Source organism: Mesoplodon densirostris, chromosome 10 (assembly GCF_025265405.1).
Source record: "Mesoplodon densirostris isolate mMesDen1 chromosome 10, mMesDen1 primary haplotype, whole genome shotgun sequence".
Classification (NCBI taxonomy): Eukaryota; Metazoa; Chordata; class Mammalia; order Artiodactyla; family Ziphiidae; genus Mesoplodon; species Mesoplodon densirostris.
In genome coordinates, this window is record NC_082670.1 from 4,069,303 (window position 1) to 4,089,919 (window position 20,617).

Genomic DNA, 20,617 nt, shown 5'->3' on the forward strand with positions numbered 1-20,617 from the left:
AGTTGTTATATCTTCTTCTTGGATCGATCCCTTGATCATTATGTAGTGTCCTTCTTTGTCTCTTCTAATAGTCTTTATTTTAAAGTCTATTTTGTCTGCTGTGAGAATTGCGACTCCAGCTTTCTTTTGGTTTCCATTTGCATGGAATATCTTTTTCCATCCCCTTACTTTCAGTCTGTATGTGTCTCTAGGTCTGAAGTGGGTCTCTTGTAGACAACATATATATGAGTCTTGTTATTATATCCATTCAGCCAGCCTGTGTCCTTTGGTGGGAGCATTTAGTCCATTTACATTTAAGGTAATTATCGATATGTATGTTCCTATTCCCATTTTCTTAATTGTTTTGGGTTCATTATTGTAGGTCTTTTCCTTCTCTTGTGTTTCTTGCCTAGAGAAGTTCCTTTAGCATTTGTTGTAAAGCTGGTTTGGTGGTGCTGAACTCTTTCAGCTTTTGCTTGTCTGTAAAGGTTTTAATTTCTCCATCAAATCTGAATGAGATCCTTGCTGGGTAGAGTATTCTTGGTTGTAGGTTTTTCTCCTTCATCACTTTAAATATGTCCTGCCAGTCCCTTCTGGCTTGCAGAGTTTCTGCCGAAAGCCGAAAGATCAGCTGTTAACCTTATGGGGATTCCCTTGTGTGTTATTTGTTGTTTTTCCCTTGCTGCTTTTAATATGTTTTCTTTGTATTTAATTTTTGACAGTTTGATTAATATGTGTCTTGGCATGTTTCTCCTTGGATTTATCCTGTATGGGACTCTCTGTGCTTCCTGGACTTGATTAACTATTTCCTTTCCCATATTAGGGAAGTTTTCAACTATAATCTCTTCAGATATTTTCTCAGTCCTTTTCTTTTTCTCTTCTTCTGGAACCCCTATAATTCAAATGTTGATGCGTTTAATGTTGTCCCAGAGGTCTCTGAGACTGTCCTCAGTTCTTTTCATTCTTTTTTCTCTATTCTGCTCTGAAGTAGTTATTTCCACTATTTTATCTTCCAGGTCACTTATCCGTTCTTCTGCCTCAGTTATTCTGCTATTGATCCCATCTAGAGTATTTTTAATTTCATTTATTGAGTGGTTCATCGTTGCTTGTTTCCTCTTTAGTTCTTCTAGGCCCTTATTAAATGTTTCTTGCATTTATTCTACTTCCAAGATTTTGGATCATCTTTACTATCATTATTCTGAATTCTTTTTCAGGTAGACTGCCTATTTCCTCTTCATTTGTTAGGTCTGGTGGGTTTTCATCTTGCTCCTTCATCTGCTGTGTGTTTTTCTGTCTTCTCATTTTACTTATCTTACTGTGTTTGGGGTCTCCTTTTTGCAGGCTGCAGGTTTGTAGTTCCTGTTGTTTTTGGTGTCTGTCCCCAGTGGCTCAGGTTGGTTCAGTGGGTTGTGTAGGCTTCCTGGTGGAGGGGACTAGTGCCTGTGTTCTGGTGGATGAGGCTGGATCTTGTCTTTCTGGTGGGCAGGTCCACGTCTGGTGGTGTGTTTTGGGGTGTCTGTGGACTTATTATGATTTTAGGCAGCCTCTCTGCTAATGGGTGGGGTTGTGTTCCTGTCTTGCTAGTTGTTTGGCATAGGGTGTCCAGCACTGTTGCTTGCTGGTCATTGAGTGGAGCTGGGTACTGGTGTTGAGATGGAGATCTCTGGGAGATTTTCGCCGTTTGATATTACATGGAGCTCGGAGGTCTCTTTTGGACCTGTGTCCTGAAGTTGGCTCTCCCACCTCAGAGGCACAGCAGTGACTCCTGGCTGCAGCACCAAGAGCCTTTTGTCCATATGGCTCAGAATAAAAGGGAGAAAAAGTAGAAAGAAAGAGAGAAAGAAAAGAAAGGAGGGAGGGAGGGAAGGAAGGAAAGAAAGAAGATAAAATAAAGTTATTAAAATAAAAAATAATTAAGAAAAAAATTTTCATTAAAAAAAAAAGGATGGCTAGAACCCTAGGACAAATGGTGGAAGCAAAGGTATACAGACAAAATCTCACACAGAGCGTACACATACACACTCACAAAAAGAGGGAAAGGGGAAAAAATAATATATCTTGCTCCCAAAGTCCACCTCCTCAATTTGGGATGATTCGTTGTCTATTCAGGTATTCCACAGATGCAGGGTACATCACGTTGATTGTGGAGATTTAACCTGCTGCTCCTGAGGCTGCTGGGAGAGATTTCCATTCTCTTCTTTGTTCGCACAGCTCCCGGGGTTCAGCTTTGGATTTGGCCCCGCCTCTGCGTGTAGGTCGCCGGAGGGCGTCTGTTCTTCACTCAGATAGGACGGGGTTAAAGGAGCCGCTGATTCGGGTACTCTGGCTCACTCAGGCCTGGGGGAGGGAGGGGTACGGATGCGGGGCGAGCCTGCGGCGGCGGAGGCCGGCGTGACGTTGCACCAGCCTGATGCGCGCCGTGCGTTCTCCCGGGGAGGTTGTCCCTGGATCCCGGGACCCCGGCAGTGACGGGTTGCACAGGCTCCCGGAAGGGGTGTGTGGATAGTGACCTGCGCTCGCACACAGGCTTCTTGGTGGCGGCAGCAGCGGCCTTAGCATCCCATGCCCGTCTCTGGGGTCCGCACTGATAGCCACGGCTCGCGCCCGTCTCTGGCCCGCGCCCGTCTCTGGAGCTCTTTTAAGTGGCGCTCTTAATCCCCTCTCCTCGCGCACCAGGAAACAAAGAGGGAAGAAAAAGTCTCTTGCCTCTTCGGCAGCTCCAGACCTTTTCCCGGACTCCCTCCCGGCCAGCCGTGGCGCACTAACCCCTTCAGGCTGTGTTCCCGCCGTCAACCCCAGTCCTCTCCCTGCGATCCGACCGAAGCCCGAGCCTCAGCTCCCGGCCCCAGCCGCCCCGGCGGGCGAGCAGACAAGCCTCTCGGGCTGGTGAGTGCCGCTCGGCACTGATCCTCTGTGCGGGAATCTCCCCGCTTTGCCCTCCGCACCCCTGTGGCTGCGGTCTCCTCCGCGGCTCCGAAGCTTCCCCCTCCGCCACCCGCAGTCTCCGCCCGCGAAGGGGCTCCTTGTGTGTGGAAACCTTTCCTCCTTCACGGCTCCCTCCCACTGGTGCAGGTCCCGTCCCTATCCTTTTGTCTCTGTTTATTCTTTTTCCTTTTGCCCTACCCAGGTACGTGGGGAGTTTCTTGCCTTTTGGGAGGTCTGAGGTCTTCTGCCAGTGTTCAGTAGGTGTTCTGTAGGAGTTGTTCCACGTGCAGATGTGTTTCTGATGTATCTGTGGGGAGGAAGGTGATCTCCGCCTCTTATCTTCCGCCATCTTCCCCTTGTCCCCGGGAGCGCAGAGTCTTAACCACTGCGCCACCAGGAAAGTCCCTTGAAGCCGTGAATTTTAACAGGTTAGCAGTACATGTTTGAGGGTATTTTTTTTTTTTTTTTTTTTTTTGGCTGCGTTGGGTCTTCATTGCTGCTTGCAGGCTTTTCTCTAGTTGCGGCGAGCAGGGGCTACTCTTCGTTGCAGTGCGCGGGCTTCTCATTGCGGTGGCTTCCCTTGTTGTGGAGCACGGACTCTAGGCGTGTGGGCTTCAGTAGTTGTGGCTTGCAGGCTCAGTAGTTGTGGCTCGGGGGCTGTAGAGCACAGGCTCAGTAGTTGTTGTGCACAGGCTTAGTTGCTCCACAGCATGTGGGATCTTCCCGGACCAGGGCTTGAACCCGTGTCCCCCTGCATTGGCAGGCGGATTCTTAACCACTGCGCCACCAGGGAGGCCCCTGAGGGTATCTGTTTTGCTCTTAGAATGTTTTAAAAGAAAACCGTTTTTCGGGAGAGACGCTAAGTGAGTTTTTCTTAGCTGGATTTCATGCCGGTTCCTTGCAGCTTTTGCCTCCTGTGTTTCCCTCAGAGCCTGGGTCACACTGCATGTCGCATGATGGTTTCCATCGTGGAGGACGCCTTTTCCTGAATCTGTGTTTGCCTCTTAGTTGAGTCCTTAGCAGTGGCTTCTGAAGTGTGGCACTGCTGCCCCCGATTGTCACGAGGATGGGTGGGCTTCAGGCCTCCTTCTCTGCAGGGGGCTGGGCTGAAGGGGCGTTGTGCCCCCTCCCCTCATCTGCTTGGTCAGTGGCGACCGCGTGTTCCAAGCACCGGGGGTGCGGCAGTGAATGAGACAGATGGGGACCCTGCTCTCAGGATCTTGGTGACGTCCAGCCATGGAGCGTAAGTAAAAGTCGGGTGAGACAGGATGAGCTGGGTGCGGAGCGCTGCGAGGGAAACAGACTGGGCCGCGTGGGTGCTGCCGGGAGGGCCGCACGCGTGGGGACCGAGGCTTCCCGAGGAGCTGCCGCTCAGATGAGCAGAAACAAGCAGCCGTCTGGAGCCCTAGGGCCAGAACGTTGTAGGCAGAGGGAAGGGGGAGCACAGACCTGGGCGGGGGACGCACGTCACGAGGGGTGTGGCCCAGTGCTGGCGCCTGCGAGTCTGAGGGCAGTCCTGCTGTGAGCACTTCTCCACCTGAACAGGGTCCTACAGGTCCTCTGCAATCAGCAGAGCCCGTGATGGCACCAAGAGCCAGCAGAGCTCTAACAGGGACACGAAGGCCGAAGTCAGCAGTGCTGGCTGGCATGAGCCAACAGAAATCCACGGCTAAATTTGCAGAACCACGGAGAGCTCCGGGGGGACTTGCTGCCTCAAATGTGTTGAGCTTTTTCCAAAGCTCACGTATCAAGCCTACATGGACCCATAGTCTAGAAACCCGCTTTTGTGGAAGGAAGCCACCAGGGAAACTCTTAGAGAGTTGAGGTATGTGTGGCTTTATTTACCCTGCGAAGCAGGAGCAGGTCGGGGTGGAAGGGCTGATCCAAAGCCAGCGGCTTTGCCCTGGTGGACGGCGGGCAACCAGCACGCAGAGGGCTTCCCCATGTCACCAGGGTCATTCTTGCTGCTTTGACACAGCACCTATTAACTCACTCAGGGTTGGTAACATCAAGATCCAAACACACCAGCAAGTGCGTCCCTGAGAACCTGCTCCTCCGGAAAGGGCCGGAGCCCCAGCCGGGCCGCCCGTTCTCCTTCATCGCCTTTACCTGGGGCGGGTGGCCTCCCTGCCTGCCTCTCCACGGGCTTATTCCTGATGGGACCTCTTTTTAGGCAGGGGAATCATCATTGTCCGTCACGTAAATACCGGTCCCGCTTACCCACAGTTGTTCTTCTGGGGTCCTTAAAACTGCATTTTCACGAATTCTTGGTTTGAACATTTATGTTTTTTGCATGACAGTTCTTGTCTGTCGTACATTGAATCCTGCGTTCTGGCTTCTGCCCTCCATTGAGACAACTTCCCGGGTTTAATAGTGGCCTCTCATGCCCCACCCCACCCCCCGCCCCATGACCTCTCCATTCCCCTCCTTCTCTCTGTGGCACACGCCACTGTTAACACGGCCTCGTCGCGTGGCACCGCCCCCTCCCCTTGGGCAGCCCGGGGCGCCTTCCCACTCCTGTGCAGCCCCCGGCCCTGCGCGTGACCCTCCCCGCACCCAGGCAGGCTCGCGGCTCCCTCTCTCCTTCACTGCTTCTACTTCTCCGCTCAGCTGTCGTTTCTGGACACCCACTCCGCTTACCACAGGCCCCGCTTCTGGGCTCTGGAGCCTCTTCACTCTTCACTTCAGCAGTGACTGGAGAAAACCACATCTCCCTGTGACACTCCCCTGCAGATGCCCCATCTCCTGGGCACCAGGCTCGGTGGTTTAGCCTCATCCGTGGCCCCTTCCTCCCTGCACCTGAGAAGTTGTCCGTTCACGTAGACTCCAGCTCAGGGCAGACGGGTGGAGGGACGATGGGCAGAGGGAGAAGTGGGGACAGCAAGGACAGCCCAGGCGGGGCTCTGACGGGCGTGAGAAGAGAGGGCAGTGCTGGGAAGAGCAGCTCAGAGCGCACAGGGTGGAAGAGGTTGGAGAACGTCTGTAAACACAGGCGGGAGGGTGGGGGGACCTGGTAGAGGAGAGGCTGAAGGTTAAAAGGAACAGAAAGGATCCTTGCCGGCTTCCTCAGAAAGATTCAGCCGTCTCGCTGGTAACAGCTTAGCAAATGCTCCTTTAGAAACTTGTCCTACAGATTGGCCAGCACATTGGAAGGGACAACACAAGCCAAGGTTATGCATTGCAGCATCATTTGTAGTATCAACAAATCGCTGGTAAAACGCATTACAGACATCCACAGCGCTGTGTCTAATGTGCCACCATCGTGTTTGTTAAAGGCGGGTGAGAGAGAAGCATTTAAATTCATATTCGCTGATATACACATAGGGCACTCTGTAAGACCCCTGGAAACCAGACACAGTGGCTGTGGAGGGCAGGGGGTCGTGGGCTGATGGGGAAGGCCTTTTACCACGTACCTTTTTATAGTCTCAGAATCTTGTACCATTTATGTATTAGAACCTCCCCCAGATTTTCCCAAAAATGAATTTATTTTGAATTCTAAAAACCTCCAAAGTAGTTCTCCTAACTGAATGAAAGTCAACCTGTTGTCTTCTCCAGCGGCTCCAGCTTATCTTCTCTCACTTTGCAGGAAGTATTTCTGACTCGTAATTCCTCCTGCTCTTCTCCTCAGAGAAATTCTCTCCTTGCTCCTTTTATTAGGAGAGCCTGATCCAGTTCCTTGCATTTCTTTCCCTTTCTTCCTCCACCCAAAGGCTCTATACATTCATTACCAGGTTAGATAATATTTAGACAGTTCACACCAATAGGAGCATAATTATTTTCCTTAACACTTGAACCCTTAGCCTGACATTTCCTGGTAACTCTAAGAAAGTATCAAACTCTTGACTTTATCGTAATAAGAAACACTGAGTTCGGAAGGCCGTGTCTTTAAGGCTGAGTGAAGTACAGCAGCCAGGCTGACACAGGGCAGCCGACAGAGGAGGGAGAGTTAGCGGGACGTTTTGGGTGGCAGGAGAGCGCGCCGTCTCCAGCCATTGAAAAGGCTGTTTGAAAACGTAGTAGAACTGGGACCAGGGGACAGAGTGGCCCGAGGGGGTGGTGGACCCGCAGAAACGGGGGGGCTGCTTCGTGAGTCTGTATGAGTGGCTCTTCATCCAGAAGAAATTTCGGCTAAAATGGCAGATAGCTCGGCTCTAATAATAAGATATTTGTTTGAATCAGTTTCCATTTTTCTTTCAACTTCTCAAGCCCGGATTATGTCCTCTTTATGAGACCCATTCTAGTTCAGTTCCGTTCCTCAAAAGTCTCAAATTTTGCAGCTTCTCTTCAGCACGTTCCTTCCCATTCCCATCTGTTTTATCAGGCGGGACCAGTGCGAGGGCGATTTCCTCGTCAGACTTGGAAGGCAAACGGATGCCTTTCAAAGTAGCCTCTCCAAAGGTTCTACTTTTTAAGCTTCTTAAATTAACACAGTCGATCCTGGGTCTGTCGCAAGCATTTTTCCCTAATTCAAAGGCGAGCTGACGGCAACACCTCACCGACTGCTGTGCTTTCGGACCCCTGGCAGGTTCCTCCCCGTTCATGGACGCGCTGACGGCCAACGGGACGACCAACCTGCAGACGTCAGTCACGGGCGTGACGGCCGGGAAGAGGAAATTCATCGACGACAGACGAGACCAGCCCTTCGACAAGCGGCTGCGTTTCAGCGTGAGGCAGACGGAAAGCGCCTACAGGTACAGGGACATCGTCGTCCGGAAGCAGGACGGCTTCACCCACATCCTGCTGTCCACGAAGTCGTCCGAGAACAACTCTCTCAACCCAGAGGTGAGCGCCGTCCCTGGGGCCGCTCGGGGCCTCCCGTCTCTCTGGGCCTGCGGGGCCTGGTCCCTACTCTCCTGCGCCCTTTCTCATCCCCCATCCCCACCCCGGGCTGTTTCGCCCGACGGTGGAAGTCAGCGCAGCGCGGCAGGCCTGCTCCCCGTTATACGCGGGGACAGTGTGGTCCGCCGAGGGCCCGGCTTCGTGCTCGGGGCTCTGGCTGTGAACAGGGAGGTGGCGGTGGTGCCCCTGTGCTTCCACCTCCCGGCCAGGAGCTCTTCATCCATCGGGGGGACGGAGGGCCTCCCTGAAGTCACGTGTAAAGCGTGTGCACACGCCATCCTGTAGCTTTCGTCAGGTCCCAGAGCTCTCTGTTCAGACGAGATTAAAGAGCCCCAGGTCCAGCCTTCCGAGTATCTCACCATCCTTCCCTGTCGGTCCCAGCACTCCACATAGTGGAACTTACAGCTGCAGTGATGCTAATGCATTTGTTACCGATCGTACCCGATAAAGGTAGCTTCCCAGGATCGAGGGAGACTGGTGCTCGCAAAGGCTCGTAAACTTGGTTCTGCGAAGTATCTAAAATCGGAAGTGTTTGAACCTGCACTATATCATGCCTAAAATTGTAAGTTCTGGTAGTTGTTTCCTGCTTGTGAACAGCTAGGTCAAGCCTTTTCTGGACGAGAAAACCAAACCACAGAAAGCTAGTGTGTCTGGCCAGGATCACGGGACAGGCTAGCTCAGGGCTGGTCCCCTGTATGTCGTTAGACCGTTGGTTATTTGTAAGTCCTTCATAGAGGCCATTTTAAGTGGTTTGTGCCCTTCTAAAATGCCTCCATGCTGACGTGCTTGTACTTATTACCCTTACGCACTAAACTTGGGGTTTCTGTCCCAAGTATGGAGGCTGGTGTCAAATGAAACCAAACTAGTCGTTTGCTTGAACTGGTTGCATGTGCCACCTGCTGTCCAAACTGTAGAAATACCAAGGGGATATAGTATGTAACTCACCCACCGAGAGCCGCGAGGACTGGACCGTTGAGTAACTCAGGTTCACACGTCCCTCTAGTTATCCTCTGTCCGTAATGTGTCATGTGATGACACTCTGTCCCCGTTACTCCCAATCCCTGGTTTCAGAAAATAAGAAACTTGTGAGTTACTTGGTAGGTACAGGCAACATATCAGGCTGTAAATGCACTTTGTGTGGATCGAGATGGTCCAGGGATAAGATGCTCTTAGCGTTCCCTTCGCGCCCGTGACTCCCGCTGCCTTTCAGGTGATGAAGGAAGTGCAGGGCGCCCTGAGCACGGCCGCCGCCGACGACAGCAAGCTGGTGCTGCTCAGCGCCGTGGGCAGCGTCTTCTGCTGCGGCCTTGACTTCATCTACTTCATCCGGCGCCTGACGGACGACCGGAAGAGAGAGAGCACGAAGATGGCCGAGGCCATCAGGTAAGCACACCTGGTCCGCTGTGAACGCCGGCGTGACCCAGGCCCCATGGGGCAGGTCTGGACGGGCCTGCGAGCGGGGCATGCGTCTCCTCCCCTGAGACTCGCTGGTAGCAGAGTTGATCAGATCTGTCTCTGCTGTGGGCCACTTGTCTTGAGCAGATGACGCATGTCAAGGTTGGCTGGAGCCCCGCACACGCTCGATGGGGGGCGCTCCAGGGGCAGAGCACAGGGTAGCACGTGGCGGGGGTTTCGGCCGTCTGCGCTCCATGTGCTCTGCCGCCAGCCCTGGAGTAAAGACACTCTTGCACGTGGTAACTTACCATTTGCTTGACTCTAAAATAAGTCGGCTGGACTTTAGTTCCATAACATCACATGAGAAGGTTTGTTTCAGTACAACACACAAGTTCATCCTGAGTTCCAGCTACACACAAAACTAGATGATACAGATGCACGGAGTTCCCTTTCTTTCACCCACCGCAAGGCATCCACTGTTTATTTGTATGTCTTCCCCAACCTTTTTCAAACATTTTCAGATGTACATTCCATACACACACACACAAATAATACAGATGTATTTTTATTTCTATCAAATAAGTGGAATTATATTATGTGTTGTTTTGCAACTTTTCCCATTTAGCAGTATAACTTCCGACATTTCTATTTCCTCTGTTTTCGGATTTTCTACTCCTATAACACAACGTTGCAGGAAGCTTTCTTTAGAACCACATGATTCTGCAGTAAGCACATGCAGGTACATATTTTGTATATATTTCATGCTAATCACTATAAGCATAATTAGAGTGTCTGATTTTTCAGAGATTAATTTTATTTGAAGTGAATGAAACCCAGTCACCAGCCAGAAGGACTATTGTACTGCCCTGCCTCCCTCCCTACAAGTGTCATATCCCTAAAGGACCCCAAAGAACCCTTTGGGTGTCTTTGTCATTTAAAGAGATGCAGACTTGCAAAGTGGCAATAACGTTGGTTGAATCTTCTCCAAAATTCTTAGTTATTTGGAGAGTTGAAGTTGAGCTGCTTTTGATAATTATTGGGCCCCATGTGGCTGCGACTCTAAGCACTGACGCTGAGGGCACTGGGCTTTCTGGTCCCTAAACCATTCGAGGGCTGCACAGCAGGATGGTGGAAGCCTTTTTCCTGTCTTGGCCTGGAGTAGGCGGGGCATCTCTCTCCAAAAGATCTCCCCAGATGGTTCTGATGGGCGCAGCCCCAAACAGCCCATCAGAGGAGCCCTGGAACCCCACACCTTGGGACTATAGGGCATTGCCTTGGCCTTTTAGAATATTTTTAATAATTCTCAAAATTAATGTTTTCTCATACTGTGTGCATGTACACAAGGCATCATCTGTTCGTTAATCTTTTCGAACATTACTACTATTTTTTAGGCTATCATAGGGTAGTTGTTTTTCCAAAAATAGTTTGAAATTTTATAATCTGATTTTATTAAGCATTGCTTCTGGCTTCCTAAGTAATTTCAAACTTGCAGTGTACTAGATGGGACCATCTTGTTATTCAGTTTCAAAGTAAACTGCTTGATCAATGCACGTAATTCCTTGACAAGTCGTCAGTAACTTTAGGATAACTTGTAGATAGTCCCAATTATTGACCCATCCCACCCTTTCAGGATGAATTATAGGAACTTAATGTTCATTTTTAAAATACAGATGCTTATGCCTCAGGTGGTGACTTCGTGTATTTTCCATAAGATCACACTGACTTTCCACCTGACTGTGTGATTTGGGGGCTCTGCTGAGTGAGAAGACAGGATTTGTCACCTCCATTCTGGCTCACTCCCCCCTGTAGACGGTTCCCTGAGTTCCACTAATAAACTTTCTGGCCCGCTCCTCCAAGGTGGGGTTGCCCTTGAGCAGGGCAAAGCCTTGTATTGTTGGGATTAGACAAAGTAGAGGAAGGATAGATCAAGAGCAATCTCATGTGTTGAACTTCTAGGTAACTTTCAATGCTTATTTTCTTCAGCCACCCACTCCATTTCAGAAACTCCAGACTCTCCTCACTCCCCACAAAAGGCTGAGTTGGTATCCTAGGGGAAAGCCAAATCTTGCTTTAGGAAATCAGTTCTTCTTTAAATGATACATTTTTGCCAATGTGAATTTTTCTGAATGCACTCAGGCAGGATCCAAAAATAGTTACACCAGATTGACTTAACCTTTACTCCTTTGCATTGAACTTCATGTTTACGTGTGTAAGGTTGGCTTATACACACAAAGCTCTTACTGCGTGTATCTTTTGTTTCCGTGGTGTCTCATCTCAAATTCCTTAAAACTTTGGGCAAAGAACGTCAATCACAGCAAGTTTCCAAAAGAAAGGCGGGAAATAGGAAGGTCAGGTCTAAACTATTAGATTCTTAAGTATCTGTAGGGGCTAATTCCGTTGCTGGGATTCTTGGCAGTAACCAGTTTGCAGATAATTGTAACAAAAATACTCAGCACGTTAGTGATAAAAAGAGTTATCAGGGATCAGTGTATAACCTTAGGCTTTTGTAGTCTTTGGGGACCAACAGCTGCTGCTTCGGGTCTGAAGGACCAGGAGCCTCCTCTCCCCAAATGGGGGTGAGAGGAGCAGAGATTTGGGGAGGGAACAAAGCCAGAGAGGAAACATCCCCTAGAACCTGACCTCTTCCCCATTCAGTCCTGCTCCAGACACTCTCGTGAAGGGGGAGCTCAGTTGAGAAATGGCAGTGAACTGGCCCTTAACAGGCCCGTTCTTGGTTTCCCCAAAACAATTCCTAGACTGTTGTTCTTAGGTGCTTTTCTAACTTGGTGAGGTCTGTGGGGTAGTAGACGTTCTTCAAAAGAATGGAGAGAATTCCGGTTTTGTTTAATAGTCTTTTTGTGGCAAATATAATCTCTTTCCTTCCCTGCTGTTCCCAGCACAGCCTTTCACTCAATTAATAGGTAATCCAGAGGAAACTGAAGTTTAAATTCAGCATGTTGCATTGAGCACATTTGAACGTTCATGCATTTTAAGTTCTAAAATACACTTGCTTTACACCCTGCAAAGCAGTGGACAGACGGTCCCTGGCTGCCAGGCCCCCGAGAGCCATCCTGGGGCCCAAAGGCAGCTCCTGTCTCCTGCCTCTGGCTGCTGTGTGGCTAAGCCTTCTTGGCTCAGGGAAGCTTCTACAGAACAGAACAGTTCTGTGAACTTCTGTTTGGGGTTTTTGGGGGATTTTGGTTTTATTTTCACACGAGAGGGGTTTCTCTGTGGCCCGTGCTCGCTCTGGCGTCTCAGAGCTCATCAGACAGCGAAGTGGGTCCTCTGAGAAGGGGCAATGGTCTTCACTCCAGAGTGAGGCGGTTAATTCATACTCCTCCCAGAACGAGCCCCGGGCTTAGATTATCAATCCAAGCAAAAATAAAAATAAAATCATCTTAGGGGGGGAAAAATTCAGTTCCAATTTCTCCAGCCTGATTTTGCATGTATTTTAGCAGATTTTTTTTCTTTTATACTGACATAGAGCAGGAGAATTCATTCCTTGTACCCTTTCTCTATAGAATCCCTTTATTACATTGTTTTGATCACCTCTTTCATGTTAAGCTACCATCCTATCCATGGTTTCCAGATGTCAGCACTGAAAGAGCTTCCACTTCGCCCCTGTTCACAGGAGCAGATGAATGTGGGGCAACTCGGGGAAAACGTTTGCTTTAAACCAGGGAGACAGCAGTTACCTTCGCAAGGGTCAGTGGTAACTGAGCATAGAAAATGCATTTCTGTCACGACTCGTTGACCCAGAATCCTCAAAAAGTGGCAGAACTGAAGTAGCTTCATGCACGTGGTCTAGGATTATTTCAGGGACCTGTTGTAAAGGTTGTCTGGCTCTGCGTCCTTAAAACCCAGTGTGATCTTCCGAACAGCGCCCCAGGCGCTTGGTTAAAAGTCTCTGCAGCTCATTCATTTGAGTGGCCTAATTCTCAATGCCCCCAACCTTGGGGGGGATTGAGAACCTGGGGGAGGCTGAGGCCTGTGCTGACTGCAGGGGCTTTTGAGAGGTCCCCAGAGTGAGGCTGCCAAACTCTGGGGCCCTCTCCACCTTACACACACTCCCTCCCTCCAAACCTCCCCCCCCCCCCCGCCCACCATCCAAAGAAGACACGACCCTTCGGGTCAGGATTTGGGGAGGAGGGGAGACTAGATGCTAAGTTGTGATTTTCAGAGACGATCTGAACAGATTTGCCTTATTTTTAAATTGCTGAATTGTAGGGAGCAGCACCCAGACTGGTGTTTTTGGCCCTAAAGCTGGGGGTCGTCAGGTTTAGAATTTGGAGTTCTGGACTTCTGATCTAGAACATAGCTGGCCTTAAAGGCGTTATCTTGTATTCATTTTGGGTGGGTTTGTCCTTTTCTTCACCATGTTAAAGACGCGACCTCTGATCATAGTTAGCTTCCAATGCGGGGGAGGGAGATGCACCATCTGGCCCTGAACTGAAGGGCAGAGCAGCCCACCTTCCCAGCCTGACCCTCCAGCAGGTCCCAACGGTGTTGGCTGGGCCGTGTGAGAACCACACCCTCTGTGTCCTGGGAGGCCTGCTTGGCCATCTCCCCAGCTCGCAGCAGGAGCAGCTGTGCAGGCCTGTGTCCAGGCCGTGCTATGCTCTCATCGGGTCTCACGTCTCACACGAGCCTGTGAGCTTCTCATTCCTACGTCCCCCAATTCATTCCATCTAGTTCTGTATAAACTCAGGAAATATCTGTGTTTCCAGTTAATCGGTGAGCCGTCTGAAATCACAGACCAAGTCCAGACCCAGGCCCTGCGTCCCCTGCCCAGCCCAGGCTACCACAGTGACCCCCAGGCCAGGCTTCCTCCGGGAGAGCTGCTGGACTGGTCCTCAGAAGCCTATCGTGGTACCTGGGCTCCTCCTGCCATCAGGGGGAGCACCTTCCACTGTGTTGTTGCCACAGAATTCACACAGGTCCTGTGGCAACAGCCACCCTGGCCTGGCGTCCAGGGCACCGTTAAGCCTTTGCAGCACAGGGTACATAAACCCAGGGCCCCCAGCAGCAGGGAGAAGGCCATCAGCGAATTACCAGTCTTGGTGTACTGAGTTCCATAGATTCTTCTGTCGCTCAAAGATGCAGGGTTTTGAGTAATTCCCCCATTTATTTTCCATTTTAGAAACTTCGTGAATACTTTCATTCAGTTTAAGAAGCCTATTATTGTAGCCGTAAATGGCCCAGCCATTGGACTAGGAGCGTCCATCCTGCCTCTCTGTGACGTGGTTTGGGCCAATGAGAAGGCTTGGTTCCAAACACCCTACACTACCTTCGGACAGAGTCCAGATGGCTGTTCCACCGTGATGTTTCCCAAGATTATGGGAGGAGCATCCGTGAGTAGCTCTTTTTAAAGAATCATCTTAGAAAACTTCCTGAAGAAGTCTAGTTTGGTTAGTGTTTTTCTAAATATATATAAGGTGTCATTCTGGGGGGACTTGGCATCAAATGCACTTGTAATTCAGCTCTTGTTCTTAAATCACGAAATCACACTCTTAATTCAGGAGCTCGTGGAAGGTTTATCATGGTTTGGTTCATAGACTGTTTATGGAAGAGGCCCTCCTGCCGTGAGGAATCTCTGTCTCTGTGTAATTAACACCGATACCCACGAGTAGTAAGCACCCGGTTTGTGACCCAGACGAACCAGAGTTTGCAATCAACAGGTTCTTGGCCTAATACCCTGAAAGCTGCACTTTTAAGGGAAAGCACGAAGGAGCAAAGCTGCTTAGGATGAGGGCCTTTCCCAGGGTAGTGCGGGGGTGCTCAGCTGTTGAATCCACCAGTAATGAGAGTTTGCGATGCAGCTTGTGGTTTGTAGAAAGTTCACGTTGTGTTCCTCACTCCTTGAGCTGTAATCGGGCACGGGCTTGGGTCCCGGCCTGGGGCTGCAGGCGCAGACACTGAGGGGGAGGCCGGGCCCTGCAGAGCTTCACCCCCACGGGGAGCTCTGGGGCACCTGTGGCCTGGGACACACACCCTGCTGTGGGCTGGAGTGGCTGGCTGCCGTGCCTGTTGTCTCTGAGCTCGGGCTGTGGTGTCGCCCTGCAGCAGAGGGGCCCCAGGGCTCCTGGCGTCTGTGCCGGCCGTCTCCAGCAGCCGGGCAGCCAGATCTGGGTGGCACAGCCATGTCCCTCGGGCACCACCTCCTCTTGCCCGTGTGCGGGGCCGCACGCCTGGGTGCAGGACCCCCCCCTTCCTGGGGGAGACGGGTGCTGCCTCGGGGGGGCCACCAGCTGACGAGGAGAAGGATGTTGCATCTGCTCGTCAGTGATGGTGGAAAGAGTAACTGCAGTTGAGAGAAGTAGGCGTCCTGGGCACCCGGGTAACAGTGGAGCAGCCCTGGCAGCAGGCACCACCCGCAAACACCGCACAGCACCCTCCAGGGCGCCCAGTCAGACGACTCGCTGAAAGGCCGAGAAACAATTGCAGCCTGGAGGGGGCCTGACAGCTCAGGGCAGGGGTCCTGGGTCAGAGAAAGGACGTTGCAGGGGAAACCTGGCACACTTGGCAGAGGGTTCGTGGCTCAGTCGTAAGAGCCTCGTGTTGATGGTAATTTTCTGGTTTTGGTCATCGCGAGGTGTCCCGTGAGGCACAGCTGGGGGATGGGGCCCAGGGGCCCTCCGTGCTGCTTTATCATCTCCCCGTAAGTCTAAACTCACTCCCAAACAGAACGTGTAAAAGAGGAGGAGTTACGTGGGACAAGCCGCAGCCCCCGTGGCCACATCTGGTCTCAGGGCCCCTCCCCCTCGTCTCCCTTCCTGCTGTAGCCCCCCACCCCAGCTGCCCTCAGTGGCCATCCTGGTGGGGATGCTGGGCCCTGTGCCCACCGCCCTGGTCCATGGATGGGTGCAGTCAGGTGGGAGGACCGTGTGGTTCTGGGGGGCCCCCTGCCTGGGCAGCTGTCGTGGCTTGAAGGCTGGCAGGACCCTTGCTGGCAGCCGCGCCCAGAGCTGCGAGGAGGGGAGACGGCACCCTTGGGGTCAGCAGCAGTGAGGGAGGGGTGCCGTGGCCGTGCTGGCCTCCACCCCTGGTTTCCCAGCCCGCAGGGACGCGGAGGCCAGTGCCCGTCCTCTCAGAGTGCACGTCCACCCACCGACCACCAGGCCAGTAGCCCCAGGAGGGGTGGGACGGGGCTGGGCCGGGGACCCCGAGGCCGGCATGAGGAGGGTCTCTGGTCTGGGGTCACCCGAGGCCCTGCAGGTGGGGCACAGTCCCAGGCCAGAGTGAGGACCGGCAGCTGGGCTCCTCAGGACCTGCCAGCCCGGCTGAAAGTACAGCAGGACAGCGGCTGCACCGGCCACTAGGTTCACGTGGTGGATGCCCCCCCCCAAAACCAGGCCTGCCCGGGGGAGCCGCGTAGGGCCAGGCACTGCTCTCTGGTGTCTGCGCTTCCCCTGTGGGTCAGGGCAGACCTGCCTTGCGTTGCCCTCTCCATCCCGCCACCTGGAGTAGGAAGGCCAGTAGGGACAGGCTCGTTCTCGCGAAGGAAAGGAAGCCAGGCAGCAAGGACAGCTCACGACTGGCCGTCACTGCCCCCAGGCCTGAGAGTCCAGAAGAGGGAAGGAGAAACGGGGTGGGGGGACCTCCACGTGGTAGAAAACAAGGTTCAAGGAAGTGACGGCAAGGAGTTGAAGGCTGCCCGCCCCGTCCCTCCCACTCCAGACGGCCCAGGGCCCGCAGTGTCTGCGTCCACCATCCGAGCTCAGGCCGTGGGGTTCAAGTCAGTCTTGAGAACGTGCTCCACGCTCAGTGACCAGCTTGTGGTCTTGTCTGCACGATGCAGTGGAGTGCATAGAAACACGAGCTAGGAAACGGGACCTGGCTCCCCGCCCTACGTTGAAAGGCCAGGAGATCCGCAGGCATCTGCTTTCCAGCCTCACCGGTGGTTTCCAGGAGGTGCACGGGTCTGTCAGCTGAGACGTCTCAGTAACAGCAGGGCCTTTCATAAGGGTTTTACCTCTTTTGGAAAAAAGTATGTTTTACCAGAGCCTAGAAGCTCGTGGTCAAGTCTTCTTCATGACCATCAGTCTTCAGGCTAAACTAGAGAGAGGAAATTGTCACATCAGAACAGGGTGAGGTTTCTTTGTCAGATGGATTCTCTCCTTTCTCCTCATTGCAGCATCCGAGCCTGTCATTCGAATGAGATAAAACTCATACATGTTGTGTTGAGACCTGAAAGTGACCTAAGTCCAGGACCAAGTTTTTTTTAAAACGTGTATGAAATTGATTTTAACATCTGCAGATGTGAACTTCTTCCATCAAGTCCTATGAAGTAACTGTGGTCAGACCCTCTTAAGCAGACTAAGTGGTCATCCAGGTCCTGCAGAGTTCATTTTTACCATGTGGATGTTAGGTGTGGCTGCCCAGTTATGCTGCAGCAGAAACATCCCCGCCCTTAGAACCTTGCTCGGTGTGTTGAGGACAGTCAGCCGTTGGCCTCTGACATAGGAAACGTGGCACAGCAGGTCTGTGCCTGGTGCAGCAGTTCTGTGCCTGGTGCAGGTCCCTAAAACCACACATTGCCATTAGCCTTGCTTACGCCTCAGGTGCCTGGGAAACCAGTTTGTGTGTTGAATGAGTCCACACGTGGGAATGGCTGGCACTGGGCGGCGGCAGGTGGGGAGGGACAGGCCAGTAACTTCAGATCTATAGCAGAGAGACCTCCTTTAACTTAGATTCCTTGGTTCTGTCCAGGAGATCCTGTTCCTCCTTTTACATCTTCTTGAACGCTCGCCGGCCGCTGGTTACTTCCCCCGCTGACGGCACCCCCCGTGTCTTACTCGCTCAGTCTGACCTTTCAGGGGCTGAGTTTTCGGTCCGCGACCTCCCGCGTCTCACGCGCCCTCCGCTCTTCTTCCTTCCAGGCGAATGAAATGCTGCTCAGCGGACGGAAGCTGACGGCGCAGGAGGCGTGCGGCAAAGGCCTGGTCTCCCAGGTGTTCTGGCCCGGGACCTTCACCCAGGAAGTCATGGTCCGCATCAAGGAGCTTGCCTCCTGTAACCCAGTCGTACGTCCAGTTCCTTCTCTTCCGCGTGTCGGTGCTCTCACCGCGACCTTTCCCTGCAGGGCACGCACAGGGGGCGCCCACAGCTGCCTCCGTGTGCGACAGCGGAGGCCGGGCTCGGGCCTCTGCTGACCTTGCCCTCCCTCTGCAGACACCGGGGAGCCAAGGAGTGCAGTTCAAGCTGAGAGTCAGTCACTTAAAAGCGTCCCGTGAAAGTCTGCAAAAGGCAACGTTTCTAAAGTTCTTTACTGCTTCCAAAGCCCTTTCGTACAACCGCACTTATTTCTCCCTCAGTGGACTTTGGTTTTTGTCTAATAAGTGTGCTGGGTAACAGTCTTCTAACAAAATTGCATTTAGCAAATTACAGGGTGAAGTGTTATTTCATATTAACTGACACAACTCCCATCTAAGCTGTCCCTGGCATCTGACAACTCATTACTGAAATTAAATTCAGGTTAGAAAACTCCCGGGGCAGGCATTCTCAATGAGTATCCCAGGCATGGACAGGGTCCACGCTGGGGGCAGGGGCCCCGCAGCCGTAGCTCAGGCCCAAGGCTGGTCACGCTGCTGGGGCAGGACTGGGGAGTGGAGAGGAGCACAGCTCTGTTGTGAACTAGCTTAACAGCCCTTTGAAGTGGAGAATTTGTCCAGTATCCACAGCGAACGAGATACACATTATACCTATATCGGGGCCTGACACGTATCGTGAGATGTTTGGTCACCTTCTTACCAGGTGGCTCCTCAGGTTTGCTAACTGCCTCCTTAAGCTGGGGGGCAGCACAGAGCCAGTGCTTGCATCCACAGTCCCCGCTAACGCACAGCTCATTGTCTGGCACAGGTGCTGGAGGAATCCAAGGCCCTGGTGCGCTGCAACATGAAGCTGGAGCTGGAGCAGGCCAATGAGCGGGAGTGCGAGGTGCTGAAGAAGATCTGGGGCTCAGCCCAGGGCATGGACTCCATGCTCAAGTACCTGCAGAGGAAGATAGATGAGTTCTGACGGCCAGGCTGCCCCAGACGACCCTGGAGTCGCATCGCACAGGCCGGCTGGGGCTCCCGGGGGTGCGGACCCACCCTCACAGCCTGGAACAGGTTCATGTGGAGCTCAGGCTTGGAAGCAGGACTTGAAACAGCCAAGCTATTTATTACCAAGGAGTTTTAAGTACTGTAACTTTAAAATAAATAACTACAAAGCTCCTCTGTCCAAACGTCATTATTTTATACTTAATACACACACAAGTATAAAAGTATAATTGTGAGCTCTGGGCTGCTCTTTGAGGCTCTACTTTTTGTTACCTTTGGCTAGTACTGTATAAAAAAGAAGTGTGTTTTCCTGGTTTGGGTGTCAGAAAAGTCTGGAATAATGTTTGTTTTCCTTGTTTTTTCCTTCTAGAAAACAGAATCTAAAGAGTAATGTTAGCCTGCCACCCCCGCCCCACCCCCCACCCCCAAATAGAAATATGGAAAGATCTGAGGCATGCCCTTGTCTCCAGGAAGGTACAAATCCTCAGAGATGGAAAACTCTCAATCGAAAGGAAGACTTATTCTTTTAGGATAAGTATTTCTGATTAAACACCCACTGATGAATATACCCCCAGACGAAAACACGCCTAGGCTTCACGCTGAGAAATCAGCTGTTTCTGCCTCTTTCTAAATGCGTCCGATTCTTACCCAGTTAACAGGAAGAAACCTCTCTCTCTATAGGGGAAAGCTTGTTTTGCAGTGTTAGCGAATCACTGAATAGCAAATATGATCTCTGAGTTATAGGGGGTTTATAGTTAGTTTTTCTGACCCATTTGAAAAAATAACTGTATAAGTGCTTCCTGTTACTGGGTGAGAACTACTTTATATACAGTTTTGGTTTTCTATTTGCAGATATGATTGATGTATTACACCAAAAATAAAGTATTTTTATGTTTATAAAGTGTAATTTTTAGGTTCACTTAGAATATATTTTATTTAATAAGTTAAAATTCTTTTGGCACACTATTAAATGCAGAAACTCCTTTTTAAGAGAAAGAACTACCTTATATCGACGTTTAATGTTCTTGGTCTCTGCTTTCATGTCTACACAATATACCAAGTACAGGATGCTGTCCGAGAGTGCCCTGTGTAAATAGACGTCCACATTCCCGCCAGGAGTGGGGACTGATTCCTGATTCCAGACGCCTATCGTTCGGTAGGCTTCTGAGCTTGCAATCATATTGAATGTATGAAGAATGAAATAAAATCAAAACCTTATTTTTGTACAGTTTTGAAGTTTATACTTAGAACCGACCACCTCCCGGCCTCGTGGAGAGCTGTACAGCGTGTAAATCTGCCTTTACCATGGATTGGCTGGTGCATATTTTTGCATCTGTGGGACCTACTTTTTTCGTTCAGTAGTTTGAACTATATATAAACTGTACAATCTGTAAAGTTTTTATAGAATAAATATTCAGCTGTGAAAACTGGTTAAATAA

General features: G+C 51.3%; 1 protein-coding gene across 1 annotated transcript in view; it reads left to right on the forward strand.

The window, feature by feature from the left end:
- The window catches only part of CDYL (chromodomain Y like), a 134,901-nt gene extending 115,550 nt beyond the window's left edge, over positions 1-19,351 (forward strand). The window contains exons 3-7 of the mRNA XM_060109909.1: positions 7,430-7,686; positions 8,954-9,126; positions 14,279-14,489; positions 18,018-18,161; positions 18,997-19,351. Of these exons, the coding sequence (XP_059965892.1) occupies positions 7,430-7,686; positions 8,954-9,126; positions 14,279-14,489; positions 18,018-18,161; positions 18,997-19,155 (944 nt within the window). The 3' untranslated portion in view covers positions 19,156-19,351. The remainder of the gene's footprint in view (positions 1-7,429; positions 7,687-8,953; positions 9,127-14,278; positions 14,490-18,017; positions 18,162-18,996) is intronic.
- Positions 19,352-20,617: the final 1,266 nt, after the last annotated feature.